Raw genomic sequence first — 13568 nt, 5'->3', positions numbered from 1 at the left:
CCTACTGTTCTTGTGATGGTCAATATCATCTTGATTTTGATCTGGTACCAGTTAATGTTTATGGTAAATTGGTCCTTCTTTTGCCAAATATGGTTGTTTGTCTCAAATTTATTTTGGAAAATGGAAACTCTTCGACCAAGTAAACCAAAACAATTTAAGCTAAACTAATCCTGTATCTGGTGTGAAGTGTTGATTTTCAAAAGTACCACTGCAAGTCATTATTGCCCTGTGGCAAAAAAAAAGTTTCATAAATGTAAAGTATGTATTATTGACTCAGACTGATGTTTTTGTGAATAAATACATTGCACCTGAAACAAGATTATGTTAAGGTTAGGTTAGATTAAATTTGTTTTCATTTAGTTAGTCGAAGGAACTGATATGGAACAAATTTCACATTTCCTAAAAAAGTCTAGAAAACAAGTGGCCATATTTGGCAAAGTAAAGACCTGTTGTAAATTTTTACAATGTCCTTGGAAGAATACATACATTTGGTTAAGTCACTTTTATGCAACGGGCCACAGCCCTACTGGTTATGTTAGATTAGGCTAGTTTCTGTTTATTATCCTTAGGAGGGGCCCATGGAGTGGACACTCCTCCCTGTTAAATTAGGTTAATATCCTTAGATTCATCTTTGTTTGCCGACATTTTTCTTGTTTTACTTGAAAATGTATGAAATTTGTGTTCCATAAGTGAAAATCTTACATACCCACAGTGGTACATCAGTGGGTGTTCTGCAATTTATCCAATCTTCATTCTGCAATGTGACAGCTCTGTTATTGGTAGAGTACCTTTGTGCCATCACTGCAGAAACTTTTCAGAACAGTTAGTCAATTAGGATCATTTTAATGGTTGCCATTATTGTTCTCAAAATTTATCATAATATATATATATATATATATATATATATATATATATATATATATATATATATATATATATGTATGTATGTATGTATGTATATATATATATGTATGTACGTATGTATATTAGGGTGGATCGTTTTTACACTTTTTTTACAATTCAAATTCCAATAGTGATTAAAAGTTGTGTATCCATGAGAAAATAATTACTGTGAAATTTCACATTTCTAAAACAATATCTTCTGCCTCCCCAATAAGTTAAAATATCGTAAAATAGGTAAAAAATAGGGTATTTTAATTATTTTTTAATTAGTATAAGACAGGCATATATCACATTGCAATAGTGTTTAATATATTCTAAATAGTTGCCTTAATACTGAAAAAAAAAAATGGTTTCTCCTAGATATTATCTTCTGCCTCCCCAATGAGTTGAAAAATCGTTATAAGAGCGAAAAATATGGCATTTTCGGGATTTATTTTAGTGTGAGCCAGGTATATAATCATGTAGCAATAGTTTCAAATATTGTCTAAATTACTGCCTAAAGACACACACACACGCACAAAATAATAATTGGTTCTCTTAATTAATTTCTTCTGCTTCCCTAAAATACCCATTACTTTATCAAAAATCCTATTCATAAAATAAATGCTATTAAAAAAAACTTTATTTGCTAAAGTATCAAAAATGACTGTAGCCTATGCAATATTGCAGTGATGTAGCCTACTTGTGTAGCCCTAAATCTGAGGTTGCACCACAGAAGCTTGCTCCCTACTTCTAGACTGGGGGGATACTCAAGAAAGGATGGCCTCTCACGAAACCAGACTTGCAAGTATATGTCCCATATTTAGGACACCACAGGATTTAAATGTGAACTGTCTTCCAACATATTGTGACGTTATGAGATGCTACCAATATGAACGGCAAAATCTGAAGATTTCTAAGAAGGAGCCAACATTTTCTGAGATAAGTGCCTGTGTTATTTCAAAACTGAAATCTGTATGGCAGAGAGCCTCTATTCCATATGTGTCTGATGAGCGTATTACGCAAATGTTGAAAACCTATCACACTAAATACAAAACATTACAAAAGCCAGAAAAGGAACGGAAGAAAGTCAAGAGTTACCAAAAGAAAGTACAAGCTTTTCAAACTGATGCTCAGGCCAGACTCTTTGACATTGCTGCATGCAAGTGCAAGGAATTCAAGAATTCTAAGTGCAGCAAGGAAAGGAGAGTGCATCCAATGGAGCAAGAGTTTCTATTGGATCAAAGAACTAAGAGAAAAATGGCTATTGGATCTTTGGATGCTACCACAACTAAGAAGAATGTTAAACGGTTGAGTAGAAAACAAACCGTACCTGTACCTGGCCCAAGTATTAGAAATGATTACTGTGAAAATGAATTGGATTACAGTACAAGTTCTACAAGTGAAGACAGTGAAGAGGACTTTACTCTACAACCTCCTGCTAGAGTAAAACAGGAACGAGAAACACATCAGGGAGTTGGGCTGGCGGAGGATACTGAATGCAAGAACACGCTCACAAGACAGAAGCTCCTTCGAAATTCCTCGATTGAACTTCGATGCTGAAGTTTACCATCACATGATAAACTGGTTTGACAGCAATGTGCAAGTAACAGAGCCACCTCTCACTAAAGATTTTCCAACCGATGACATCAACAGCATGGTGAAAAGTGGCATATTTCCTGATGTCATAATTCCTGAAGCAGAAATTCCTTGTCACACCCAGGCTGTGGAACGTCACATCAAGCTGGTGACGGAAGCCTCAGCAGTGGTAGTTGGGGCACAGAACAGAGATGGTTTCATTAGAACCACTCTTAGGTCTCGAAAGATAATGCCAAAATTTGACACGAAGTCACAGTTTAAGTCCCATTCAGAAAATTAGAGAAATCCCAATAAGGTAGGGTGGATGGGTTGGGATAGGGTGGAACTCGGAGTACAGCCACCTCCACGTGGTAAGTTCTGGGATATTTTGCCAGTAATTTTCTAGCAAAATAGGCGAAGAGCTGTATGAAATTAACTGGAATATATAAAGGATTCTTTTAATGTTATCATGGCTATGTTGTGGCTTGATGATTATACCATATATTGTAATGTAATCAATAACGAGCAACTTCATTACTTTTGTAAATAAAATTGTTCTTAAGAAATATCATTCATTTTATATTTTATTAAAAATTTAGATATCATAAATATTATAAAAGAGAATCATTCTGTGTGTGTGTGTGTGTGTGTGTTCTGGCAGTAATTTAGACAATATTTGAAACTATTGCTACATGATTATATACCTGGCTCACACTAAAAAAAAATCCCGAAAATGCCATATTTTTCGCTCTTTTAACGATTTTCCAACTCATTGGGGAGGCAGAAGATAATATCTAGGAGAAACCATTTTTTTTCTCAGTATTAAGGCAACTATTTAGAATATATTAAACACTATTGCAATGTGATATATGCCTGTCTTATACTAATTAAAAAATAATTAAAATACCCTATTTTTTACCTATTTTATGATATTTCAACTCATTGGGGAGGCAGAAGATATTGTTTTAGAAATGTGAAATTTCACAGTAATTATTTTCTCATGGGTACACAACTTTTAATCACTATTGGAATTTGAATTGAAAAAAAAGTGTAAAAACGATCCACCCTAATGTATATATGTATATTGTGACAGTCAAATAACTTGCAAGGATAGAACTGAGAGGCCTTGTCTACATTTTACATGTGTAGAATAAGAAGACAACATTTGTGAGTATTGGTTGCAGTATGTAATACTTTTTTCTTTTCTTTTTTTTTTATTCTTTTTTTTCTTTTTCTTTTTCTTTTTTTTTCCCACAGATGGACGAGACTTTGCTTGGTAATGGATCCTCCGGCATAGTTTGTCAGGCCATAAAAGATGATATATTGAAAATGGGAGAAAATATGGTAAGCCAGGAAATTTTTATTGCAATAATTAGGCTTATCTTCCATACTGTTTTTATTAATTACTGTAACACTAAAAATGTGAAACTATCAGTATAAAGTTTTATTTTGGTTTGAAAGGCCCTCATAGAGATTGTTCTTTCATATAGTTTGAGATCTTATGATAGTACAAAGCATATCATTGTATGTAGCCTTCACTTTGTGCTTTAGTAATATAACTAGATAAATGTGATGCAGTTGAAAATTCTCATCTTTCACAGTTCCTTGTCAGCTAAGTTCTTCTATTTGTAGCATGTATCTATTTAGTGTCTCTTTAACTATATCTCTATCTTTCCTAGGTCTTCCCCTCGGTCTATTACCATTTCTTGCTCACACACACACACACACACACACACACACACACACACACACACACACACACACACACACACAGCTAATGTGGAGGATCTAAGCGCAGTTCAGCATGAATCATGACCATAAATACTAGTACCCATTAGTGACCATGACTTCCTTAGTGCACACTTTTAAAGTAAGATTGGATAAGTGTAGATATGGAGACGGGGCCACACGAGCATAAAGCCCAGGCCCTGTAAAACTACAACTAGGTAAAACAACTAGGTAAAACACACACACACACATATATATATATATATATATATATATATATATATATATATATATATATATATATATATATATATATATATATATATATATAATATTAAAAAAGATATTTTACCAACATTTGTTATCTTTTCCTGTTCTTCCTTACTCTTTATCCATTGTCCCACTAATAACCTTTAAGCTGGGATGTACTGGAACTTTAGATTAGGCCTAAGCCCTTGGAGAGTTTATGGGCATCCTACAGGTTGCATCTTCCCTAGTCAAACTTTCAGCTCTGTCTGTCAACATCTACCTTTCCTTTGTCCTCTTCTTGCTAGAAATTTGTCTGCATTCAACCTGTTCCTAAAAAAGTGACTTCTAATCCCTCAAACTACCACTCTATTGCTTTAATCTTTTGCCTATCTAAAGTTTTTAAAAATCTATCCTCAACAGGAAGATTCTTAAATATCTATCACTTCACAATTTTCTGTCTGATTACCAGTTTTTTTTTTTTTTCAGAGCCATTCTACTGGTGATGTGGCTTTCTTAGTGCCTCATGTGACATAAGCATGTCATTTCATGGACAGTGTTGTAATTTTGTTTCTTTCTTTATTTTTAGACTATGGTGTGTCAGATATGTAAAATCACTATGACTGGCATCACTCCTGCCGAGGCTCATCTCCAAGGATCTAAGCATAAGAAAGCAGTGCAAAAATTCAAATTAGATGCAGCTATGGAACAAAATTGCGACAGCTTGGACTCCTCCACGAGTAGTAAGTTATTGTTTGAGATGTTTCAATTGTATTTATATATAACACAGGCAACCCCAACTTAACGAAGGTTCACACAACAAAATTTCGCTACAACGAAGGTTTCCTTTTACTACCATCTGCTTTTTTAACGAACACCAAACTCACTTTAACGAAATTTTATCCTGGAAATTTTTTTCCAAGTTTGAAACCCCCGCTGTATCAAGCAAGCCGACAGGCTTTTGAATACACCAGCGCTTCTCACTCCCCTAGTTCAAAACAATAACAGCGTCAGCAGCAGCTCGTCCTCCCTTGCCCTACATGCCACCAAAACGCCCTGCAATCTCACCTAGTGTTGCTAAGAAGACCAGGAAGTCTCTTACTCTCGAAGTGAAACTGGATATTATTCACAGACACGAGAGAGGCGAGGAAACTAATAGAATTGCTTGCCACCATGGCTTGACTCTATCTACTGTCTACCATTTTCAAGTCAGCAGACTCTATTAAGAAGGCTGGTGAGATCATATCTTCCTTGCAAGCTAAAAGAACTACCTGAACTCGTGACTCTGCAATGGATAAAATGGAAAGCCTTGTGAAAATGTGGTACATAAGTTTTGTATGCGGTAGAATGATGCGCCAGCTAGCATATTTTCCGCTCCCTTCATAAATTTAAGATCATCAACACTATAAAGTTACTTACATACATACATTAGTGTACATTATAATGACTTAGTCTTAAATTAAACTGCTTAAATGTTTAACTTCATAATTTTTACTTTCATTAAACCTTTTACTGTACTATGATGCACTCTCACTTTGTTTACTCTCAATGGAAGTTCAAGTCAGGGGTCAAACTTGTTATAATTGGTTCGCTTAACGAAAATTCGCTTAACGAAGGGTTTTTTAGGAACGTAACCCCTTCGTTAAGCGGGGGTTGCCTGTACTTACATAATGTCACCTTTGGGACAGCTTGCTATACCTAATTTCTTTTCTAACTTGTCACCTACATAGATTCCTGTAGCAAAAAAATTCTGATAAAAAGCCTGTCAGACCACTATCTAAGGTTTTATGTAAAACATAGAGAAAGGTGCTGGGTGAGAATGGGTATGAATCAAAGGTGAGAAGGTGTTATTAATTGTCTTGTGATCAGATTTCAGAGAAGTTTTAGTTTATTATGCTGTATTACTATTAAGTCTCCATATTTCCTGTTTTTGCTCATTTATAAAAAAAATCTGAAAGTACCAGTAATTCTCAAAGATAAAATTTGTCTAGATTTTGCACTAGTTATCTGAGCATGACCAGGTACTCTATGAAATTATTTAGGACTGTAGCATGTATTAACATTACAATGAAAAATTAAGGTATAAGGTGTTGGTTCCTGAACTGTGTCAAAAGCTTTAATCAAAAGTAAAAAAAAAAAAAAAAGGAAAGAAAAATATAAATTTAATACAGAAAGCCCCTTTACGATTTTCACATTAATGCACAAAAGGCACAATTTAATTTTGAAATCTTAAATAAATTTTGTGGATGGTTGAGGGTCTTTCAAGTTCATGTGCTCTGTTTAATTCAGATGATTTTGAAGGTTCTAAATCAGGATCTTGGAAGAACACAGGTGAAAATTTGATATAATAACATAAGAAAAGAGGGAAGCTGCAAGAGGCCGTCAGGCATACATGTGACTGTCCCAGTATGAGCAAAGCTGCCTAATTCCATCTATCATTCCCATCCATAAGTTTATCTAATCTTCTTTTAAAGCTCCCTTGTGACTCAGTACTAACAACATGACATGGTGGGAAGCAATGCTATTAGTTTTCTCGCCTCTTATGTCTGTGAATAATATCCAGCTTTACTTCGAGAGTAAGAGACTTTCTGGTCTTCTTATCAACACTAGGCGACATTGCAGGGCGTTTTGAAGTCATGTAGAGCGAGGGAAGACAAGCTGCTGCTGAAGCTGTTATTGTTTTGAACTAGGGGAGTGAGTGGTGCGCATTTTGACCACGAGAGGCACTGGTGTATTCAAAAGCCTGTCGGCTTGCATGATACGGCGAGGCTTTCAAACTTGGAAAAAATTACCTGGATAAAATTTCATTAAAGTGAGTTTGGTGTTCGTTAAACGAGCAGATGGTAGTAAAGGGAAACCTTTGCTGTAGCAAAATTTTGTTGTGTGAACCTTCGTTAAGTGGGGGTTGCCTGTACTTTGTTTGAGAACTAGATTCTTCCCGTTTCCCTTGTAAACCTGAATTTCTCAAGCTTGAACCCATTATTTCTGGTTCTAGCCTTGCTACTGATCCTAAGAATTTCACTCATATCCCTTTTGTTATAACCCCTATAGCACTTAAATACTTCTTTCTAAGGAATGTAAACTTAGTTTCCTCAGTCTCACCTCGTAGGGAATATCCTTCATCTCTTGTATCTTTATAGACATCCTCCTTTGCACTGACTCTAATAAACTTATATCCTTCCTATAATTGTACTGCATTATCAATATGATTTTAATATTACTTAAGGAATTCTCCTTTTATCACTCCTAAAAATTAATCCAGTAACCTATTTGCCTTATTTTTACCTTCTGTGCATTGCTTTCTTTTACCAAGATCAGAGCTAATTATAACTCCCAAGTCTTCTTCATATTCTGAACATACTAGTGCTTCATTAATTATTGTTTACTTGTGTGGATCTCCTCATTTTGCACTAAGTACTCTGCATTTGTTACCTGCATTTGCCATTTGTCTGTCCGTTCGTTCATCCTGTCTATATCTAAATCTGACCTAATCAATCTACTTATCTTCATGTCATCTGCAAATTTACCAGTGTCACTACTAATTCCACTATCCCAGTCATTGATATATATTAGAAATAGCAATGGCCCTAAGATTGAACCCTGTGGCACCCCACATATTACTTGACCCCATTCATAATTAGATCTGTTAATTACTACCCTCTGTTGCCTATTACCTAAGCATGTCTTTATCCAGCCTAATATTTTTCCCTCTATCCCTAACCTTTCTCAAGAGCCTTTGATGTGGTTCCTTATCAAGTGCTTTACTGAAATCTGAGTATAGGATGTCTTGATTATCACCATTATCTACCACCTCATAAACTACTATAAAAACTCAAGTTTGTAAGTCATGTTTTTCACTATTATGATATTATTGATGCTATTAATTTACCAACAATTGAAGTTAAGCCGACAGGTCTATAAGTAGATGTTAGGATTTTATCTCCTTTATTAAATATAGGTGCAGCATTAGCTTGTCTTCACATTATCGGTACCTCACCTGACATCGTAAAAGCACTGCTAATGACTCACTGTTGACCTCCTTGCATTCCTTAAGTACTCTTGGGTATATTTTGTCAGGTCCTGGTGATTTGAATTTCTTATGTTGATATATCTCATGTTCTACCATCTCCTTTGTTATGTAAATATCTGTCAGCTTTTCATTCTCCTCTGCTCTAAAAATCTTATTGTTATCTGGAATTTCCTGCTTTTTATTTGTTTTTTTTGGAGGGGGATGATATGCTAGTATGTTGGGAAATTTACTCTAAGACTTGTTGGTTCGTCTTCAGTTGTACAGACTGCTATAAAGAGTAGAGTAGTGTCATGCGACCACACAAGTAACCAGATGATGCTGACGTGTGTGCTGTGCAACAAGACCTGTTCAGGGGAGGTGCCCATGATGCAGCACCTCAGTAGTGAAGCCCATACCAAGAAGATGAGGTGAGTTGTCTGCCATTTGTATTTTAGTACTATTAACACCAAAAATTATTACAACTGGAATTACTTCAGATTATTTTTTTTTTCTCTCTCTCTCTCTCTCTCTCTCTCTCTCTCTCTCTCTCTCTCTCTCTCTCTCTCTCTCTCTCTCTCTGAATTCTCATCATGCTTTTCTTCTACAGACATGGATCCTTGATTTCTAATATAACTTCATCCCGAGAAAAATCTCCAATCCCCAACACCAGCGTCACTCAGTATGACTCAGCCTCACCTACAAATGTGCCACCCAGTATGGAAAGTTTTGCCATCAGTGATAGAGAGCATCCTATGGATTTTAAATCAACATCTGCAGGTAGGTGACAGCCAAACTTTATGGTATGTTAGGATACATTTTTGAGGAAATGTAGATAACAGATAACAGTGGTCTTGCATAGTATGCATGTTCTCTCTGCACAAAGCACATATTGCATAATGGCCAAATTAACATTTGCTAAAACCTTCAGTGCACAACCATGTATCATGTTACATGTTTCAGTGGTACAGAGTTGGGGAAGAGTGCACAGTTTGCACAAAGTGTGACTTATCTCCACATACTCTGTCCCCCTCTCTCTCTCTCTCTCTCTCTCTCTCTCTCTCTCTCTCTCTCTCTCTCTCTCTCTCTCTCTCTGAGGAATTTGATAAAATGCTTGAAATCAATGAGAAACATCAAACAAAATGCAGACTGTTTTTAGTGGTGTAAGGACTGTGTTTATGAACGTAATAACTAATTTGTCAACATAATCATCAGTGGACAACAGTTATCAAATCACTATAAACCAAAGAAGATGTGAAGTTTACAATTATTTCTAGGAATGTTGGAATTTCAAACTAAAAACATATGTATACATAGTCTGTGTAGTTTATCTCAATACACAATGCAGTTGAGTTATTTTCATTCAATAGATTTTATGTAATAACTACTAGAAATACTTTTGGTATAAGGATTGCTTTGTTTTATAAAGATGGGAGGCAATGGAGTAGGCAGTAGTCACCTGCCGCCCGGTGGAATACTCCAGGAGAGGTACTTACGGGGATGTAGGCAGTGCTGCAGACTGAGTGATTCCCCGTGTCCTCTCTTCCCGGTTCCCTTTGTGGTCTCATTTATACAATTGAGCAGCTGCAGCCTGCCCTCTAAAGACAACTTCTACTACTTCCTACACTACACTACAACACCTTACACTTTTACACTCTCTTCAAATCAAAATTTAATAATGGCTTCACCACGCCCTGCCTCGGAGTCCCCTCTGGGAGGGGACCATAAATGTCCCCAGGTCGGACTGCCCTCTGCTGTCGACCTTGGGTGTCTTGACACTTCATCTAATACTTTCACTATCAATTTCTGCAACATTCGTGGCCTTCGTTCTAATTTTCAATCTGTGGAACACCACCTCTCCTCTACTAAACCTCATCTTCTCTTCCTAACTGAAACACAGTTGTCTGTGACTACTGACAGCAGCCCCTTTTCTGTTCCCTCCTACTTGCTCTATCCTCATTTTCAATCCAAAGCTGGATGTTGCGCATACGTGCGTAACGACACCACTTGCTCTCGTGCCCACAATCTTGAATCTTCAGAATTTTCTACCATCTGGCTAAGACTTCAATGTCACTCTCTAACTAAATTCATCTGTGCTGTATACCTCTCACCTAATTCCTCTGACTATGTAAAATTCTTTGACTATTTGACTTCCAAGGTGGAGCACATCTTATCTCACTTTCCTTTTGCTGAGATCTCCATTTTAGGGATTTCAATGTTCACCACCAGCTTTGGCTTTCATCTTCTTTCACTGACCAACCTGGTGAACAAACCTTCAACTTTGCTATCCTTCATGACCTAGAGCAGCTAGTGAAGTTCCCTACCCGTATTCCTGACCGCCTTGGAGACACGCCCAACATTCTTGATCTTTTCCTAACCTCCAACCCTTCTGCTTACTCTGTTAAACTTTCCTCTCCGTTGGGCTCCTCCGACCACAATCTAATTTCCGTTACCAGTTCTATCACTCCAGTGCAGCCTCAGGACCCGCCTAAGCGGAGGTGCTTCTGGCATTTTAACTCTGCTAAGTGGGAGGAACTAAGGCAGTACTATTCTGATTTCCTTGGGATGATTATTGTTTTCATGTCAGAGATCCTTCTCTTTGTGCCGAGCGCATAACAGAGGTGATTATCTCTGGCATGGAGCTATACATTCCTCATACTTTCTCTAACCCTAAAGCTAAAAAGCCTTGGTTTAACTCTGCTTGTTCTCGTGCTGTCAATGATAGAGAGGCGGCTCACAAACGGTTCCGTAGCCATCCAACTGCTGAAACTCATGCCCTATATATTTCTGCCCGTAATCATGCCAAATCTATTCTCCAACTTACTAAAACTCTTTCATCAATAGAAAATGTCAAAGTCTTTCCAATTCTAACTCCTCTCGAGATTTCTGGCATCTAGCCAATAATATCTCTAACAACTTTACTTCTTCGTCTTTCCCTCCTTTACTTCATCCAGATGGCTCTACAGCTGTCTCTTCTTTTTCTAAAGCTGAACTCTTCGCTCAAACCTTTGCTACCAACTCAACTTTGGATGATTCTGGGCATATTCCTCCTACTCCTCCACCCTCTGACTACTTCATCCCTAAAATTAAAATTCTTTATAAAGACGTTTTCCTGGCCCTCTCTGGCCTTGATTCTCGGAAGGCTTACGGTCCGGATGGAGTCCCTCCTGTTGTTCTCAAAACTGTGCTTCCGAACTCGCTCACTGCCTGGTCAAACTCTTTCATCTGTGTCTCTACTTCTATTTATCCTTCTTGCTGGAAGTTTGCTCACATTCAACCTGTCCCTAAAAAGGTGACCACTCCAATCCTTCTAACTACCGCCCTATAGCTTTGATTTCCTGCCTTTCTAAAGCCTTTGAGTCTATCCTTAATAGGAAGATAATGAGGCATCTATCAGCTCACAACCTTCTCTCTGATTGCCAGTATGGTTTCCGTAAAGGCAGATCTACTGGTGATCTTCTTACTTTCCTAACTGAATCTTGGTCATCCTCTTTAGGGACTTCGGTGAAACCTTTGCTGTCGGCCTTGACATATCGAAAGCCTTCGATAGAGTCTGGCACAAATCTTTAATTTCTAAACTACCCTCCTACGGATTCTATCCTTCTCTCTGTACCTTCATCTCCAGTTTCCTTTCCGATCGTTCTATTGCTGCTGTAGTAGACGGTCACTGTTCTTCCCTAAAACTATCAACAGTGGTGTTCCACAGGGTTCTGTCCTATCACCCACTCTCTTTCTATTATTCATCAATGATCTCCTAAATCTGACTCAATGCCCTATCCACTCCTATGCTGATGATACCACCCTGCATTATTCAACAGCGTTCAACAGACGCCCAACCCAACAACAATTAAATGACTCAAGGCGAGATGCTATAGGACGCCTAACTTCTGATCTTTCACTTGTTTCTGATTGGGGCAGAGAAAACCTGGTTTTGTTCAATGCCTCAAAACTCAATTTCTACAACTATCTACTCGACATAACCTTCCAGACAACTATCCTCTCTTCTTCAATAACACTCAACTTCCCTCTCCTCTACATTAAACACACTCGGTCTATCCTTCACTAAAAATCTAAACTGGAAATTTCACATCTCTACTCTTGCTAAATCAGCTTCCAAGAAGTTAGGTGTCCTATGGCGTCTTCGTCCATTTTTCTCCCTCCCAGCTGCTTGCTCTGTACAAGGGCCTTATCCGCCCGTGTATGGAGTATGGCTCTCATGTCTGGGGGATCCACACACAGCTTTACTAAACAAGGTGGAATCTAAAGCTTTTCGTCTTATCAACTCTTCTCCTCTAACTGACTGTCTTGATTCTTTAAGTCACCGCCGCAATGTTGCATCTTTATCTGTCTTCTACCGCTGTTTTCATGCTGTCTGCTCTTCTGAACTTGCTAACTGCATGCCTTCCCCTCCTGCGGCCTCGCTGCACAAGACTCTCTACTTCTTCTCATCCCTATTCTGTCCATCTTCCTAATGCAAGAGTTAACCAGTATCTTCACTCCTTCATTCCCTACACTGGTAAACTCTGGAACTCTCTACCTGTGTCTGTATTTCCACCTGCCTATGACTTAAACTCTTTCAAAAGAGGAGTGTCAAGACACCTCTTACGTTAACTGGACCCTCCTTTTAGATTTTTCTGTTTTTTCTCTTTCTACTTTTCTTTTAACAGGGCCTGGCAACCAGCGGGATTTTTTTTTTTTCCAACACTGTGTTTGCCCTTGGCCAGTGCCCTTGTAATGTAAAAAAAAAAAAAAAAAAAAAAAAAAAACATTCTGGATGAACAAGTCTCTGCCCTGCAGGATGAATAATAACTTACTTGCAGAGCAAAAAAATTGTATTACAGTAGCTTTGGGATAAAAAGGAAGAAAACACTTAAATGGTTTCATTAAGAGAATGGCAGTCTTATAATATGAATGAGTCAGTGTCTAGCAGAGAAAGAGAGAGGTGTTTGGAATTTGCCAGTCTTTTCCACTAAGGTGTTAAACCAACAATTGTTCCTGTGGAGACTTGCCAACACAGTTCACTGGGAATTCCCATACTAGACCAACTTTCAAAATGTTGTTAGAATAAAAAAGACTAGATTTTTATTCTAGAACATTGTAAAAACTTATGTATTAGTCTGAGAAGGAA

At 37.5% G+C, this 13568-nt stretch overlaps 1 protein-coding gene across 5 annotated transcripts in view; it reads left to right on the top strand.

Annotated features, from left to right (window-relative positions):
• The window catches only part of LOC123516639 (zinc finger RNA-binding protein-like), a 28146-nt gene that overhangs the window by 1711 nt on the left and 12867 nt on the right, over positions 1-13568 (top strand). For 4 of the 5 annotated variants that reach the window (XM_045276229.1, XM_045276230.1, XM_045276231.1 and 1 more), the window contains exons 2-5: positions 3718-3804; positions 5024-5177; positions 8721-8871; positions 9051-9220. In XM_045276229.1, the coding sequence (XP_045132164.1) occupies positions 3718-3804; positions 5024-5177; positions 8721-8871; positions 9051-9220 (562 nt within the window). The remainder of the gene's footprint in view (positions 1-3717; positions 3805-5023; positions 5178-8720; positions 8872-9050; positions 9221-13568) is intronic. The other variant, XM_045276232.1, reaches the window with a different exon arrangement.

This window comes from Portunus trituberculatus, chromosome 41, assembly GCF_017591435.1.
Source record: "Portunus trituberculatus isolate SZX2019 chromosome 41, ASM1759143v1, whole genome shotgun sequence".
Lineage (NCBI taxonomy): Eukaryota > Metazoa > Arthropoda > Malacostraca > Decapoda > Portunidae > Portunus > Portunus trituberculatus.
Note: the sequence above shows the minus strand (reverse complement) of the source record. Positions and strands in the feature narration are given on the sequence as shown.